This window comes from Solea solea, chromosome 13 (genome assembly GCF_958295425.1).
Source record: "Solea solea chromosome 13, fSolSol10.1, whole genome shotgun sequence".
NCBI lineage: Eukaryota > Metazoa > Chordata > Actinopteri > Pleuronectiformes > Soleidae > Solea > Solea solea.
The window spans coordinates 8,091,342-8,109,296 of record NC_081146.1 but is presented as its reverse complement, the minus strand read 5'-3'; the positions used below and the strand labels follow the sequence as shown (position 1 = coordinate 8,109,296).

Here is a 17,955-nt window from a genome sequence, read left to right as displayed (position 1 = left end):
TGTTTCTGAGCTCTAAATGCATGTGTGTGTGTGTGTGTGTGTGTGTAAGACTATAGTATATGTATGAGAGGTTAGTGTGGGTGTTAACACACTGCAGATAGATGGTGGCTGCATACAGATGTGGAAGAGGAGAGGGATTCAAAGATGTGTGCATGGACACAATCACTGTAGGTCGAAGAAGAAGAAGAAGAAGAAGAAGAAGAAGAAGTAGAGAAGGCGTAGTAATGTCTGCTGCTGCTGCTGCTGCTGATGATGATGCTGACACTCGGCTACGATATTGGAGGAATGCGCTTTTGTCGCTCGCTGTGGGCGGAGCCACAGAGTGAACGAGTGCTGCCTACCAAACAGAGAGGGGGAGGGAGAGAGGGAGGAGAGAGAGGGAGAGAGAGAGAGATAGAGAGAGAGGCTGCTCGCCGCAAACGATGGTTGTTGGATAGAGTCTTGAAGAGCTAATGAAAGTGGTTGGTTGAATTGTTCGCAGAGATTACAGAGCTCAGGAGCCTCGCGTGCTTCGCTTCACTCGGATCCAAACAAGGAGACAAGAAACTGCTGCAGCACAAAATAATAAAGAAACAAGTACAGTTTCTTTTTTTTCTTTTTCTTTTCTTTTTTTTATTAGGAAGAGGACTTGTTTTTTTCAGCCATTTCTTTTCCCATCCTTGATCCACTTTAAGCAGCACACTAACTCTTCCCCAGAGGACTGGAGCATCTCATGCCCGGAGGAGGAGGAGGAGGACCGACCTCCCGCTTGGATCCAGTGCACCGGCGTGCCTCACTCCTCCGGCGGGCTCAGAAGCTGCAGTTCCCGGTGAGAAGAGAGGAGCTCCACAGGCACAAAACCCCCTTTTTTTCCTCTTGAAGCCCCGGGATTTGTGAGGGAAGGAGGGAGGAGGAGGGGGTTTGGTTTATGGGGGGAAAAGGAGGGACCTAAAGTCACTTCACACCACAATAGAGCCCGAGTTTTACAACACTTATTAACCAAAAGTCTTTATGTGGTCTTTGAAGGTATGCGTTTGAATGCCGTGCATATGAAGCTCTTGTTTCCCCCTCCTCTCTCCCGTCTGTTAGGCGTTTGCTGGGATGTTTGAGTCGCGCTGTTTGGTGGAGGGGTGAAGGGACCGAGAGAGAGGACGGAGACACCGAGGGAGAGGAAGAAAGAGTGGAGGAGAGAGCATGGCTCTGGTAGCGCTGTCTCTCCTGGTGCTAACGAGTCTCACCTGGGCGGACCTGGTCCAGGTGTCCGCCAACAGACACTCCGTTTACTGGAATAGCTCCAACATACAGTAAGAGCTCATTATTATGTGTCACTGTGTCTCTCTCTGTGTGTGTGTGTGTGTGTGTGTGTGAGAGGCCCAGGTTAAGGTTAAGGCTTTGGTTAGGTTGTGTTTAATGGAATGGAAGTCACTGCAGTGTCCTCACAAGAATAGCAGTGCAAACCTGTGTGTGCGCGCGTGTGCGTGTGTAAAATCTCTATTCTCCACTTTTTACATTGTCATGTCCACATATCACATGTCACCAGTGATTTATGCTTGAACATTTCAGTAAAATATCACATGTGTGTGCTCTTCTGTTCACTATTGACTGTGTTAAAACAGATGGAGCATTACCACATCAGTATAATTTGAGTTAAAGTACTATTTATCATTAACTAGTATTCACTAATGCACTGTACTCCATTCTAAAGACATAGAACAATATAGAAAAAAAACAATGATTAAACTGCAGCCTGTGCATTTGCTAATTGCATTGTCACAGCTGCCTCTTTCATCTGTACCTCCTCCTCCTCCTTCCTCCTTCTATGTGGTAGAAGTTATTTACATCCACACAAACTATTTCACTGCTTCATCTTCATGCGTGCAGTGGGGAAAAAAAAGCTGTTTTTTTGGAGTGCCGTCCCGCTCTGTCACGTCCTCGGCAGACTGTGGAAGTCATGGTGGTTCAGTCCCAAACTGTCTTTCCATCATCTTCACACACACACACACATGCACAGCTGCTCAGGAATATGTATGTGGCTGCACCTCAGGGTCACACTGTGCATGCACACAACACATCATTGTCTGGGGTCATTCAGAGCTGAGGAGTAGAAACAACAACAACAACAAAAAAACAAACAAACCCACATGTGATTCGTTTGCCCTCCACTCCTCCTCTCTCACTCTTCCTGTCTTCTCCCCTATCTGGTTCAATTAGGAGCACTTCTTCATCCTGACCCCATTGTGTTGTTGCAGTGTCACTATTCAATCTCTCCTTCTCGCTCCCTCTCCGGCTTGCTCACTCCCTCTACCTCCTCTAACCCCCTTTCTTGTTTACACTCAGACCGTTGGCCTTTTTGTTATCCCTCTAATCCCTCGCTCCTCGCCTCGATCTTGATTCAATTGAGAAAAAAAGCTTTTTTTTTTTCTCTTTCTTGTCTTTTTTTCTTTTTTTTTTAATGCTGTTCTTGTGAGTCCATGGCTCTGCTGCTGGATTGTCAAAGAACGTAGTGCCAGTCTTGTAGTAACTCACCGCAGATTCATCCCTCCTCCTACAATTAGTCAAATCCTGCACCATCTGTATTTCGCCGTCTTTTAATCTGTTCATCTATATCTGGTTTGTTAGACTGGCAGGTGCTCAGGGAAAGTGATCGCGAGACTGTCATTTTTAAGGTTTACCGAACAGTTAAGCGAGTTGTGATCCATTTGGAGTTTTCAACAAGGCCATTAAACAACCTCATTTGTAAGTTGCACATTTCACACACTGATGCACAGCCTCCATTTCGTTCCCCTGGTTTTTCAGTGAAGTCTGTGTAAATGTAAAAAAAATAAGAAGTCTCCTCAGATCAGTACATTTTATGATGACACTTATTAAAGACATAAACAATGTGAAAACAAATTTTGTTTTCTGACAGTAACTCAAGGCCACTGATTTTACTTTACAGTTTGAAATAAAACTACGAGAGGAAACGGGATTTATGCCTCACAGCAGAATTACTATATGAAGTTCTGCATGAAGTAATAGGAGAGAGGGGGGAAAAAAAAGGTTATTGGTTGTGGTGCGATTCTGTAAACGATATTACTTTTCTTGAATGCAAGGGAAATTGTTTCCACACATTATAGGCCGACTAATATTGTGTGCACAGTTGCTGCGAGTCCATCGTATCTGATATTTCTTTCTGCAAGTCTCACTGTACATTTCTTTCTTTTTTTCCATTGAGAAGTGATTTTATAATAAATGGAAATGAAATGCCACCTTTGGTTTTCATAACAGAGACAGAAGTTTATTAAGATAAAACGGGGGGGTGAGAAAAAAACCCAAAAACAGCCTGAAGGCATAAACGGGAACGAAGGTGAACCTGGGAACTTTGTATAATCAGCTTCACTTAACATGAGCAGTTTTAATGTTGTTAAAGATTGTATCTTTAGTTAAGTAATATATCAGCTGTGCTCCGCTGCGTTTTCTGTGTTAATACAAAAAAAGAGAGAAGAAGCTGCAGCTGGTGGTTGAGACAAAGCAGAGGGAGGACTAAGGCAGTTTGGGGAAGCCTAACCTTTAACCTGACTGTCCACGGCCTGAGCCGCGCAGAGCCCCGCAGTCTCTCATCTCTCACTCCACACGTTCTCTGCCAACACTGGTTTCATCCCAACGGCCAAATATTCTTAGCCCCTGCAGTGTGAGTCTCTCTGTGTGTGTCTTTACTGTGGTTAATTAAAGAACAGTGCATCTCAGTGGACCTGCCTCATCCCTGGTCTCCTCCTCTCTCTCCCTCTCACTGCACACATGCACAATGACAATGTATGGGGGCAGTGAGCGGGAGTCACTTTCTCAACTCAGTCTACTTAGTGAATTAGCAGGCAAAGGATCCATGGACTCACAAAAGCCCGATAAACAGCAGGGTAGCTCGTCCAATCTCACTTTTTCGAGTCATTTAAATGGATGAGATCATACCCACCGCTTTAATTTTAATCTCTCACACCACAACAGCACAACATCCAACATTTGTGGCGTTGGCTGGCGCGTCTCTAGCTGCTGGCGATGGGCCTCCCTGGATTTTCTCTAACTCACATTGCAGCGCTGAGGTTTAGGAGGCTGTAAAATAGCTGTCGATGTGAGTGGTAAACACTTTGTAAAGCCTCGGGACACTGCAAGTTTCTCAAACAGCTTCTGACCCCGAGCCACTCATCAACCACTAGAGACAGGCTGAAACTGTTACCATGGATTAACTGCTTCACACGCGCACACGCTAGCATGTTCACATACGTTTACTATTGTGCGTGCACACACACACAAAACGTGCAAGTCCCTGTTGTGTACTCTTTTTTTTGTTTTTTTTTTAAACTTTGAAAAGATGGATTATGTCCCGTGTTTACATCGTGCACAAAGGCTGTTGCCACTGCCTATCAGTCACTTGTCACTGATATCCCTGGGCGCAACTGTGCGTGTAGTGGTGTGCGTTTTTCTGTTTCTGTTTCTCTGTGGGTGTGAGACCTCGTGTACGTGTGCGTTTGCCCCGTTACAGATGTCTCTGTTCATAGATGTGTGACCGAAACAAAAACACATCCATCAGTGCGTTAAATCACACATTATCTCCCACCACCTGGCAATTAACCACTGCTGTGAGTGTGAGTGTGAGTGTGCATGCATAGACGTGTGCACGGGGGTAATTTAATAACGCAGCAGTGCAACTGTTCTGCATAATACATATCTGATGATATCTTTTCATTTATCAGCTGTACATTTCAGAGGCAATTAGGTTTTGAATAATTGTTTAGTAATTACTGAATAATAACTGTTTGTGCGCCGCCTGTGTGTGTGTGTGTGTGTGTGTTTCCATGACACAAGTCACCTCGTTGATACCACTGGAATTGAGTCAGCTATCGCGAGCAGAAATGCCTCCTCATATGAATTCACGCGCATACGTGTGGTAATCGACACCGAGGTGGAACTTGTTTTATATTCATCCAGCTTGTCAGAGTGCACGGAGACGCGTCACACAGGGCAGCAGAGAAATAATGCAGGAATATGAGAGGAGAGGAGCAGCGAGGAGGAGATACTGTGGGGCTGGTTAGAGGAGGGGGGAATTGGGAAGAATGCAGATTGGTTTTGTGTTGAATTATAACGGTGGGGGTCATAATAATGATAATGCTCGGCCGGTCATCTATACGCTCTTTGCCTGTAGATGCACAGTCAACCGTGGCTTGACTGCACTGTTCAATTCAACAACTGTTGTCTCAGTGTACGAGCACAAGTGGGGAATCGATTTATTGAGTGAAGTGTTTCTGCCTCCACTAGGGGGCAAAATGTCCCCTGTTCAGCTTGTTAGTTTTAAGCGGATTCCGGGGTTAGCTTGTGGCGTGTTGCCATTCAGTCTTCCTACCATCCATTAACTTCAAAAAAATCCGATTCTTTAAGCTGATAGAGCATAAAATCAGTCTCCTCATCATCTGCCCCAAAACAAACATGTTTTTTGTCGCAGTTGTGTTATGCGTCTGTGAACTGGCTTCTTCTGTTATTTCCAGGTTTAAGCCGGGTGTTGGGAAGTGTGGTGCATGCACAGAGCCTCCAGGCCAGCTTCAGTCCTACTGTACACGCAGTAGTAGCTCCACTCCCAATTGAATTACCCAGGTGTGCGAGTCTGACTTTGAGAAATTTGTTGTCACACACATTGCAGTCAGATGAAAATGTTGAAATGTATTTTAAAAGTCTGTATATATAGATATCTATCTATATATACATAGGTATATGTATATAAAACAGGTCAATTAAGCATCCCCATGACAACACATCTGTCTCCCAGTCCCATTTAGAACATCTACGTTTACATTCATCAATATCCACACAAAGCAGAGCATTACTCACTCACGATCACAAGACCTGCCCGTGTGCGTGTGTGTGTGCGTGTGTGTGTGTTTGTACAACCCATCCATCAAAGACATTTGCGGTGCTGCCACGCATTTCATCCACCACACGTGTGATCACAGACCCAAACACACCATCTCTCACACACACACACACACACACACACACACACACACAGCCTCAGTGATTTTATACTTTACACTTATTCAGACCCAGTAATCAGACCAATAATAGCACTGATATGTAATAAGGCCACATAGTGTATGAGTGAATGGATGGACTGGTTTGTGTAGTGTTGTGTGTGTGTGTGTGTGTGTGTGGTGTGCAGACAGTAGCACAGAGACATCATTAATTAAAGGCAATAGAGAACACCTGTGTGATAGATTACCTCTGTTTGCATAATAAGATCCAGTTGTTTTCTCTCTCTATGTGTGTGGTGTTGGAGTAAATAACATTTTCTGATTGGACAGGTGAGGTTTGTCTGCTCCGTGTGCACAACAATAAGGGACATTTATCCTTTATCCTTTTTTTTTTTTTTTGTCTATTTGGGGATGAGCTATATTTCAGGTCCCACGCTCATCCTCCCCACTGCCTGGTGGGGAAAGCACTCTTGGGGTGGTGGTATTTTGGGAACTGTGTGGTTTCTCTTTCTCTTCCAAATAAACTTGGACTAAATCTTTCCAGTGTTAGAAAATATGTTGCCTCGTGTTGAGGGTCTGGTTTTCCATCAGCTCAACTCCCTTCAGCAGCACGTTCCCCTTTCTTTCGCCTTTGAACACCCAGCGTCTTTGCCTCTCACCCACTATGTTTTGACCGAAGCTGCCTCTGAACTCCTTTAACACGGACTCCTCTCACACACATAAAACACTCACATTCATCTACATGATTAACTGTGAAAAATGGAGCTCTGGTGTTTAGCGGTCATGCTATCTTGATCTCGAGTGGTCAGTGTTATGGTTTAGACTCAAAGAGTCTGGTTGGTAGGGATTTTGGGGATGTAATGCCGCTAAGGTCAGGCTTATATGAGAGTGAGACTGAGTCTCGGGGCAATTTCAATCAGGCCTGACAGAAAGTCTTACAGGTATAAATGCCCAGCCGAGGATTGGTATTGATTTAAGTGACTGCTGATTCCATGCTTGTGGCTCAGTGGATACTTTGCAGGTTGTATTTACCAGGTCTTTTGGAGTCACTGCTAGAAAACACAGAATTGTAACTAATCCACCTCAGAGAAGGATTAATGTGTACTTTTTTTTATTCACACATCGTCCTAGGAAAGACAAAACCATCATAACATGATGTACAAATGGTGATGAGTTAATTTTAGTTGTTACGATGTAGACTCAAGACAGTTTAGGGAATGACCAGGTGATCTAGATAAAGCCATTTGTTGCAGGCAAAAATGAAATAAAACAAAGCAAAATAGTGTCACTATGTGTTTCTCGTCTTGTGAGAATTTATTTTTGGTCGTCGTCCTCGAGGGAGGTGGAAGTATAATGTAGTGGGCTGCAGTGAATTCACAAGCTGAGGACTGCACATGAATGCTGTGTTTTGGCATACTTTTCCCTCAATGCTTCATTTCAGCCACGTTTACACAGATAAATGATAAATAGAGCAATTGATGATTATAAATGTTTTGTGTATCACATTTTCCTGGACTGATGAACATGAAATACGGATGATACTTTACTTTTATATAAATGTGAATGATGTGGCCTTGTTAAAATAATAATCATGATTAGTTGCTGCTCTTTTATCCTGTTTTATAGTCTGGGCTTGTCTGTGTGTCATTCATCCAAAATATCAAGGACAATGAATGCAGAATCAACATGTGTTGATAATCTGGCATGAATCTAGTTGAAGCATATCAGTGTTCCCAGTCCCTATCAGTTTATAGAAAGATAGGAAATATAGCAATTCATTAATTCAATCCATTCACTCCCGTGTAAGTGCTGTATAGGTTATGGATGGAGCTCAACTACAGTATATCTCAGATAAAACTAGTTACATTCCATTTTAAATTGAGTGATTCTTGTTCCAAAGCAGATATTCTTTATTCAGTACTTTTGTGTCTACTCAAATGTGCATGTGTGTTTATCATTTGCCACCTGCTGGGAACCCCTGCCGGCTCAGAGCGTCTCCGAGGCTCAACTAAATCCTGGAGCAGACAGACTTTTTGTCAGTTAAAGGCTGATAAGAAATTGGTTTATGTCGATATGCCTGAGTATGACTCACTCTGAGGCTTCTGATTTGGTCGGGACAGATTGATCCTGATCAGCGATTCTTGATAAACGCCATCCTCGGTTTGGTTCTTGTGTGGAGTTTCCTGTGCCATTTGTTAAATTGGACAGTCTAAATCACCCAAAGGTGCGACTGAGACCGTGAGTGATCGCTCTCTCCTTGGCGTAGTCTCAGAAGTGCTGTGTCTGAAAGTGATTAAAAGCTCCTCTCGCTGGTGTTTGGACAAAGCAAAACGACCATGAACTACCATGAGTGTGTTGTGTGGAGGTGTGAGCAGGTGCGAGAACGGGGTGACAACACTTCTGCCATCATCACCTGCCCTCATTAACCGCTGCATCCCCTCACTCCAGCCCACGTTGGCTACAACAGAAAGGATGTTTGCTTTCATAGAAAAGCCAAAGTCACTCCTGAGAAACAGCTGGCACAGATATAAGTCTACGAGGGGATAGGCGGACTCTCCCTGCGTCTCCAGTTTCGTCTGCTCTGTGAGTTAAAGCAGGCCAACTTTTTTTATGTGTTATACATTCATTTGCTGAGCACACAACTACTTCCACTTTACAATCCCGTGTCTCTGCGTCGTCCGGGTTTTATGTGCATTATAAAATTCCATCCGTGACGTTCTTGACGTGATTGATGATGGAAAGCTGGGCTTTTCAGAGAGAATATAATCCATTAATGGTCGTTTTTTTTGCTTCCCTTCCACTCAGTTATACCCCACATTCGCACATAGTGGGAATGTGTGCATGCAGTATTTAATTGGGTTTGGCTCTAATTAGTGACATTAGTGGAAACGTAAAACCTGGGTGAACATGCTAATTTCCTCGTCCTCTGCATTTGTGGCAGTGTAATTCCGATATGTCGGGAGTGCTAAGGCCGATAACAGATAACAAAATATAATTTTTTTCCCCTGCGCTTAACTGTAGAGATCATTTAGTCTCTTCTGTAGTAAAATGAATATATTTTTCATACAAATTTCCCTCATTAAACAAAATAAATAAACTTCAGGGTCATTTTAGTATGAAAGAGGCTCTAGAGTGACCATCAATAATCAGGTTTAGATGACAGTGTCTCTATGATCAATATGTAAAAGCACATAGATCAGATCAGGTCACTTGGAAACTGTTTTTCATTTAATCTCAACAATTAATTCCAATATCACACAAAGAGGAGACGTTTTGTCAGATTAATGCATTGTGTTAGTTCAAGTAAAAAACGAAAATGTGGCTCAAATCCAAAGACTGTATTTTAAAGTGGACGCAGTCGTCTGGTTTCAAAGGTGAAGTCCAGGAAGTAAGACAGAAGTAGCACTTATCCACTGGTTGTAAAACAAAGTCTGGAAGTCTATGTGAGAGTGAACCTCCTTCTCCCTTGATTTATAACGTCAGTAAACATTTTCCTGAGGAGTTAATGGTCTCATTCGCTAGTTTCATGTCTCCTTCAATAGAACGTGATGCCGGGTTTGTGAATTATGTTCCCAATTAGAGGGAAAATAGACGGTGAAGTGTGGCACACGGGTGTCAACATGGGTGTGACTGACAGGTGACGTTTGTGATTAAATAAAAAAACCCAGTCAAATGTTGAGGCTTCACAATGGGAGTTTGTTTGTCAACCGTCCAGTTTTATATACAGTCTTTGATAATTCTGACAAAACAACTAAAGATGAGCGTTCTTGGAAGCCAAATGATTGAATATTGTCTTGTTATCAGTAGATTTGAGGTTAAAACATGATGCAAAACAACAAGTAACCTTCCCCACCCACGTGTTCAATTTAAACCAAGCGTCCATGGAGAACAAATCCCACAGCGTTGGTCTGGAGGTGCAACACAAAAGCACTTTACAACACACTCAATGTTGTTGTTGATATTAACATTATTCTCTGAGCTGGTTGCTAAGCTTCAGCAGCGTAATCAGGTGCTAATAACAAGGTTTACAAGCGGTTTCAAAGCACTTAATGTGTGTGTGTGTGTGTGTGTGTGAGTACTTCTGGGGCTTTTTTTGAGGGGGTGGTATGAGCTGGTGAGGGAACTAATAATGCATGCTGTCAGCTCTTGCTCACACACGCACCAGATGCTCATACGGTGTTTGTGACGCGGCTAACGATGGCAGCGTCGCAGCGATCTGAGGCCATATGCTGAGCCAGAGCCGCGTAGTGCGGCGTTAATAAACTGTACTGACGTGACAATTAGAAAATCCTCCACATACAGGCAACACAGTTGCAATGCGAAGAAAATGCAGCTGTTTTGATCAAACCCACTCACACACCGGGAATCAACCGTCTCCACTGAGGACAGGACGGAGGAGCAACAGGGAGCGGAGCCACAGCACTGACAGGAAATGTGTTCATTGTCACTGCTCGCCGGGCAGAAATCATGCTTATTGTCGGGCCTTGGATATGGATGTTATTATTGCTTCGTGAAGACGTGAACAAGTTCGGATGTGAATTGCGGACATGCTCTTTATTCTGTTGTATTTTGAAGGTAGCGCCTGCGTAAGACAATTGTGGCGTATCATGGGGGAACTCTTGATTGTGACAATTTGATTTGTAAAGGTTTTTCTCACAAACTGTAGAGGACACAAAACCGTGCTCATTCCATTCATAGAAAGCGAGTGTGTGGCGGAGAGGGAAGGAGTCTTTAATTGAGGTTTTATCCATTTAAGCTGTCAGTAAGAAGCCAACTCTGAAACCTTTTAACCATTCTCCTCTCAGTAATGACACAAATCAGAGAGGAAATGTGTTTGTGTGAGTGTCTGCGTGAGCGTGCGCTCCGTGCGCGTGCAAGCATCCATGAAGCGGGAGGGTAATTATGCGGAAATTGGGAAATGGCTAAGTGAATTATGACCTTGTTTCAGGAGAGGGCTTTAATCAGTCCCAGCCAGACCAGAGAAGGAGGCAGAAATGTTCACTACATGAGCGCAGACAGTCGGACAGAGATGTGTCTGACTGGAAACCAGTCACTCAGCCCCTGATTCAAAGACCGAGTTTATGTAGAAGGAAAAATCAAATATTGTCATTTGGCTGAAATGGAAAAGAGTGTGTTCTGTGTGTGTTGTTCCTGTATGAAGGCCTGTGATCAGAGAAATGTCTGTGCAGAACTCCTGAGAAGTCCTCACAGGGCATGACCGCATTTCCAGCACGGACCACGCCCCCTTCACATTTCTGGCCAATCACACGACAGTTGTCGGTCCCAAACAAGGGCTGCGAGAATAGTGATGTCATTGCTTTCTGGCAGCCCTGTTAGAGAGAACACGAGAACATGCGTCTGTGGTCACGTGTGGAGAATGTACGCGTCTTTAGAGTGATGGTCACGTGTGGACGACTGTGTACCATTAGTTTTTATTCTTAGTTAATGCGGCCATCATTAATTGCTTAATGTGACAACAACAGGGCAAATCCTTGTTTTATATTCATTCATTTCACTGACGACTGACTGTAAAGTTCATTCGGGTATAAATTCCGTTCAATAACTGTTTGCATTGATTATTTGCAAAAAAATAATAAGATCACTGGGGTCGCTTCCAATTATTATGTACATACTTTTATTGATTTATAGTCATCAGTTACTGTGACAATTTAGCAACCTCAAAATGTATTGGAACCAGATTAAACCAGTTCTTTTTTCTAATCCACATTTCCTGTGCTTTATATGTGACTTTTATAATCTATCAATTATCAACATTGCTTATTTTCCTGTTGCAAGTCAGTTTAGCCTTGTATTTCATATGTTGCCAACAGCAAAGAAAAGAAGAAAAAATATACATTTTTCTACAAGTGAGTTATGATTATTAGCGTTATACCCAGCAGATGAAATACAATATATACAGCACATTATAGAACATTGTGTTTAATGTCAGTGATAATGATTCGAGCCATATTTTCCAGACCTGAATTTGTGTACTTTGTGTATATTGATGAGTGCGACGCCCCTGTAGACACGTACACAGTCTGTTTCCTGCAAGAACGTTTATGTCAGATTGGAAGCGTGTGCTCAAATGATCAGGTAAAGTACCAGAGTTGAGTTACCTTTTTTTCTCTTAATAGTCCCGCTGTGGGTCTTGTTTTCTGCGTGTTTATCTAAGTGCACAGATCTATGTTAATGTAAGTGCACAAACTGTCTCGCGTCTCCGCTCATTCTAGCCTTAAATTGCTGAACTCACTCATCCTGGAATGAGTGCAGAGAACGGCAGTTTGTGCGGATCAAGGTGTAAACAAAGTGAGTAACCGTGTGAAGCTGCAGGTGGTGCAGCACACAACGACGAGGCCACGCCATCAAAATAACAGGGAATATTTGGCATGTGGCATGTGCACGCTGTTGTGTTTGATGCCAACAAAAACATGGCATTGTTGTCTCTTTTGCCAATGAAAACATGTTCGTTTTGTTGTGGCACATTTCCTGAATTTCGACTTGTTCGACTTGTTGGTGTGTGTGTGTGTGTGAAATGAACGTGTGGATTAAGAGTGTGTGTGTGTGTTCATGTATGAATGGCTCTTGCTGCTCAGTTGTGTGTCGGGTCAGTGTTTCTCTGTTGGTGCTGGTCTGGCTGTCTATTTCTGTCGGTGTTTTGAATCGATGGCAACCTACAGACACTGCACTCGTCTCCTGGATGTTTCAGCCCGCTCCTTCTCTCCCTCTCTCTCTCTCTCTCTCTTGCTATATATCTGTCGCTCTGCCCTCCCTTCCCTCACTCTGCCTCTCCGTCTCTCCTGTTGCCTCTCTAGTTGGCACGGTCTCTCTCTATCACTTCCTCCTTCCCCTCCTCATTGTCCTCACTGGATCATCGTGCTACTCGAGTCTCTCTTCAGATCAGACAATGAGCTCTCAGTGTGTGTGTGTGTGTGTGGGTGTGCAAGTGTAGGTGTGTGTATTTTTTGATTCTCGCAGCTTCTTGTTGAGAGATTCCTGTTCTTCCCATTTTGGCCAGTTTGAGTTTATGAGCTGAAAGCCAGTATGTGCAACTGATTTGTATTGTGTTGAAATACTCATGGCGATCAAGCTTAGACAAGAGATTTACTGGTTATCTGAGTTTCATATGTTAAGTCAGTTGTTTATAAATAAGTCCACACAAACAACAGCAATGACACAAAAGATTCTCAAAAATGTGAGGAGTATTGTGTGATTGTGGCCTGTCTGCAGTGAACATAGTAACGTTTATTAGGACTGCAGTGATTCATCGATGCATTTTTTTTATAATTAAAACAAATGTTCTGATTTTCTGGCGTCTTTGCTCCATATAACAAAGACATCATTAAAACTGACTATTCATGGTTCGTCTCGTGGACAAAACGAGACGTTCATCATCATTTCCACGTTTGGGAAACACAGATCAACATTTTGTGGACCAAACGATTACTCGATTAATCGTCGGTTGCAGCCCTAATGTGCATATATTACAGTATATCCATAATATTCCATAATATTCAACTAACGATTATTTTCATAATCGATTAATCACTTAATCCATAAAATATCAGAAAACAGAAATGGTGATGTTCTCAAATGTCTTTCACTTTGAATGATTTCTTTGCTATCCAGAGCAAAGAAATGAAGAAAATACTCACATTTAAGAAGCTTAAACAATTGGAAATCTTGTTTTAATCATGAAAAAAGCTTCAAACCGATGCATCGATTATCAAAATAGTTGTGGATTCATTTAGTAATGGATTAATAATCGATTATGAATTGTTTCAGCTCTAATTCTACTGTTTGGTAGCTTGTATGAGCTTGTATGGTCTTGGAACCTGATATGCAATGCGACTCAGATAGGCTATGTTGCAGGGAAAGAGTTGTTTTGCAAAACACCAGAACGCTTTGGCAGGACAGTTCGGTCTCGAGGGTCATTTCCAGGAATAATGTTGGCTACCAGAGAGATTTTACCCAAATATAGAGTTGTGTTGGAACAAACTCAGCTGTATTAATGTGACTGGTTTGTCTAAAGTTCAAATCCATGTCACAATAATTACCTTGTCTGTTTGAGACGTTCACCACCTCTGATCTCTTCAGAATGAATTATGTATGTTTGGATTTTTAGATGGTTTGACAGACAAATGTTACTCATAATGAAACTGATTGAATTAACCTTAAAACAGAGGTCTCAAACAAGCGGCCTGCGGGACCTCACGTTACCATGAAAACGGTGAACACTATTTTTACAATACATATGCTTATATTTATCACACCAATAAATATAGAGTGTTTTTATTGCAGTTTTAATTTTTGATTCTTCTTTGTTTCTGTCTGTTTGTGTTATTTAAATATTCGTTTTTTTGTTTTTTTATATAGTTTCATATCAAAAGAAATACTGTGAAAGATCATCACAAATAACATAACTGTGATATCATGGTGAAACCACTTTTTTTCATTTTACTGACCCTTCTCTTGACCAGACTAAACATTCATTTGCCCATAGGTCATTTGAGTTTGAGACCCCTGCATTAAAACATAGTTTTATATTGTAATATCCATATAATTATACATAATTATATGGATAAAACACTTGAACAATTCTCTCGATAAGTTGTACTCAGAAATAATAGAGAGAGTTCAGTGGATCAACAGTATGCAGGACTTTTTCATTAGTCCATGCATCAATACATACACATTTTGGAGTGAATCGCCTGCTGAACAAAATGAACAGATAAAAAAAAGTAGTTTAGTGTCATCGATTGACTTAAATACCTGAAAATTCAAGTTTCTTTGCAGCTGAAAAAAAAAAATCGAATACTACCATAAAGCAAACCCAGTCATTGATTTGCAATATTGCCTGTGATGACAATTAACACATCTCTATTGATCTGGTGTATTGTTCATTTATCCGGCATTATCTGCAAAGTGTTCTGTATACGTGTATGTGTGCGTGTGAGTCCTTTGTTTATTCCATTGTTTATTTTTTTTATTTATTTATTTATTTAAATGACGGCTATGTTTACATGGGTGTGAGGGGAAGGTGGAATCGACTGAGCGTCTGTAGTGTTGGCTGGCCTTCGTGCTCGCACTCACGCCTACTATCTGTAGGCTTTGCTTTTAAGCTTTAAAGGCACAGGAATGTGCTCGTGCCATAGTAAGACTGCATATGAATGAATATTTACTATCGCACGCAGCCCACGTCTCGCTCCTGCTCGACTATCATGTGAAATAATGAAAGTCCAGAGCAGCTGGCGGAGTCCGGTCTGTATTTTGCTTGTGGGGGGGGGGTTGCAGGGTTCCTGTAATGAATGTACTGCAGTTTAAAAGAATTCTGTGTCACTTCCCGGGAGAGAGAGCGAGAGAGAGAGAAATAAAGGTGGTGGAGGAGAAGGAGCTGTGGGAGGAGATGTTGTGAAACAGGACGTGTTGTGTTGGGTTGTAGTTCTTCGCAGACGAGCAAACTCTCCTCCCATGTACGAGTGCATGTGCTGCGGAGAGAGAGAGAGAAGACGGCATGTGAGTGCCCCACAGCCTCCGAGCATACCACCCACACACATTACCCACATGTATTAGAACCCATACATATGCATACTACCCCCCCCCCCCCCCCCCCCCCCATACACACACACACGCACACACAGAGGGAAAACTCGTTTCACAGGCACAATATCTGTCATTACCTCCTACAGATTCCTCATGGGAGCACATTGTTATTTTCTCCCACCCCTGATCAAATAAAGCGGAGAAAGTAGTGAACACACAAACACACACACACACACACACACACACACACACACTCACACACATTCACTCCTCCACACACAAACGTATAGAAAGACATGAACCGTAACACCTATGCGTCGCAACCGCATGAATGAATAAAACACGGCAGGATGACACCCATCATCAGCCCCCACGCTGAGTGTTTCTCCTCCGTGAGGTGAATAGTCAGTCCCAACATATGTATTGTCATTTTTAGTACAATATCAGTGCAGATAATCAAAGGCTCCTTGACAGCCTCCTCTCGACAGTGCGGCAGAAATGGGAGCGGACGAGGCGAAGACACCAGCTGGACTTTGGTCGTATCTGTTGGCCCCTTGTTGATGCTGAGGAGAAAAAAAAGGACAGAGACAGCACAACAACAAGAAAGATCTGCCAGACTGAGAAAGGAAAAAAAGAATCATTGATAGAGGGTGAAGGGGAAGAAGGGAAGGGCACCAAAGAATGGAGAAAAGAGGGCCCTGCAGAACAGTACTGCCAAGACCGAGGTCAATTGTGATGAAAATGGCCGTTCACATGTCCACAATAGCGGCTGACTGACAGCACTAAAGCGGCATAGATGGGCTTATCCTGATCACTCAGGGCCTTGACTGGGGGATATCACAATGCCCTGGAGATCTGTCCTTTTTGGGGCTTGGAGGATCACAGAACGCCTTCGGTCCCAAGCTTTGGCCCCGAAACGTCCCCGACATTACCATATCAATGCTGCCGAGGCTGTTCCGCCAAGGAGCAGGACAGCTAGCGATAGCGCCTCCCGGCTAGCATCGCGCTGTGCCCTCACAAGGCTATTCAGTGGGGAGTCAATGCTAACTCAATGCTACGTGTGAATGAGAACAGGTCCAAAAGCTCACTCCTGTAGCATGAACCCGTGTCTAGCTGTCCATTCAGTTTGTGTTTGTTTGTATACGAGTCTCTCAGCGTCTCTTTTCTCTGCTTTATCGCTCTGGTCCACCAGAGTAACGCCTGGGTGTTGAACCTCAAAGGGCCTTTGGTGCTAAGCAAAATGCGTCCTTACCATAGAATACTCCCAACATTAGCTTTGAATGCTTGTTTGGTCCATTATAGACTTTTTTAATTAGGCCAACTTATTCACATGAATATGTGTTTAGTCTTTAATAACTCCTACACTGTTTTTTTTTGTGATAAACTTTTTATTGTCATTTAATTGCAGGTAACAAATACCTTAACGACACTAGGGAAAAGGACAGGGAAAGAAAAACAAAAGTAAACTAAAACCTGCTGTGGCGATCCCTCCCTCCCCCTCTATGCACGGTTGTAAACGCAGGATAGATTACATTTCAAAATTGTAGTCAGGACGTAAGTAACATGTGTTATAACATGCAATCTGGGTCAAAAACATTTAATATGTGATTTCATATGGTTTAGAATCAGTAAGACAAAACCAGTTACACTAAGCAAACAGATCTTGACTTTAAAATCGTTTTAAAATAGACAAAGTACAAACAACATTTTTTTATCACTGATTCTGACATGCCTGATATTATAATTTTCTTCTACCTCTGGTTTAAGATCTGAAACGATGACACTGCTTACAAGATATTGTTCTCAAGTTTCTCTGCTTGGTCAGGCCTGTCCACATGGAGACAGGTGTAGGTGAATACGGATGTTTTGTTTATTATAATGGAGTTCATCCTCAGTATGATTCGTTTTTAGACAGTAAATATGCTATTTTAGGAAAACGATGATTAGTGATTAGTACCACCTCGGTCATTGTTTGGCGGTGTTTTAATAAAAAGTGACTAATTTCAGCCTGAAAAGACACTAGATCTCACTAGAACACGTCCTGTCCTCAGTGACTTCAGACATCGTGGTGAAGAAAAAAAACAATGTTGAAGATTAATAGTGAAACGGATCTGTAAAATAAGGCGAGGAGGAAACAAAAGCTATTTTCATGGACACTATTTTACTTGGATGAACAACACAGATGAGTGAGTGTTCCGCACACGGTCAGCTCTGCTGCACATCCACAGCTCATTCTCGTCTGTGTGGTCACAGTGTTTCTCTCTCTCTTCTCTGTAAGTAGTTAGGGTTATTCCGGAAAGATGCGATTCACTAGATTTGTCGCTTGTCGCTTTTTTGAAGAAAGCAGAGTCACAGGGGCTCTGTAAAGTCGCTAAATAAAGCAACAAAGTCACCAAGTTGTCAACGCTGTTGTTTGGTCTGTTTGCTTTATGATAAC

The 17,955-nt window shown here is 42.6% G+C and overlaps 1 protein-coding gene across 4 annotated transcripts in view; it reads left to right on the top strand.

The window, feature by feature from the left end:
- The first annotated feature begins 385 nt into the window (after positions 1–385).
- efna3b (ephrin-A3b) overlaps positions 386–17,955 on the top strand; it is a 59,855-nt gene continuing 42,285 nt past the window's right edge. Inside the window, exons 1-3 of one of the 4 annotated variants that reach the window (XM_058648265.1) lie at positions 386–576; positions 678–808; positions 1,069–1,283. In XM_058648265.1, coding sequence (XP_058504248.1) covers positions 1,174–1,283 — 110 coding nt within the window. In that variant the 5' untranslated portion in view covers positions 386–576; positions 678–808; positions 1,069–1,173. Of the gene's footprint in view, positions 809–955; positions 1,284–17,955 lie in introns of those variants that run through there. The other 3 variants (XM_058648264.1, XM_058648267.1, XM_058648266.1) reach the window with 3 other exon arrangements.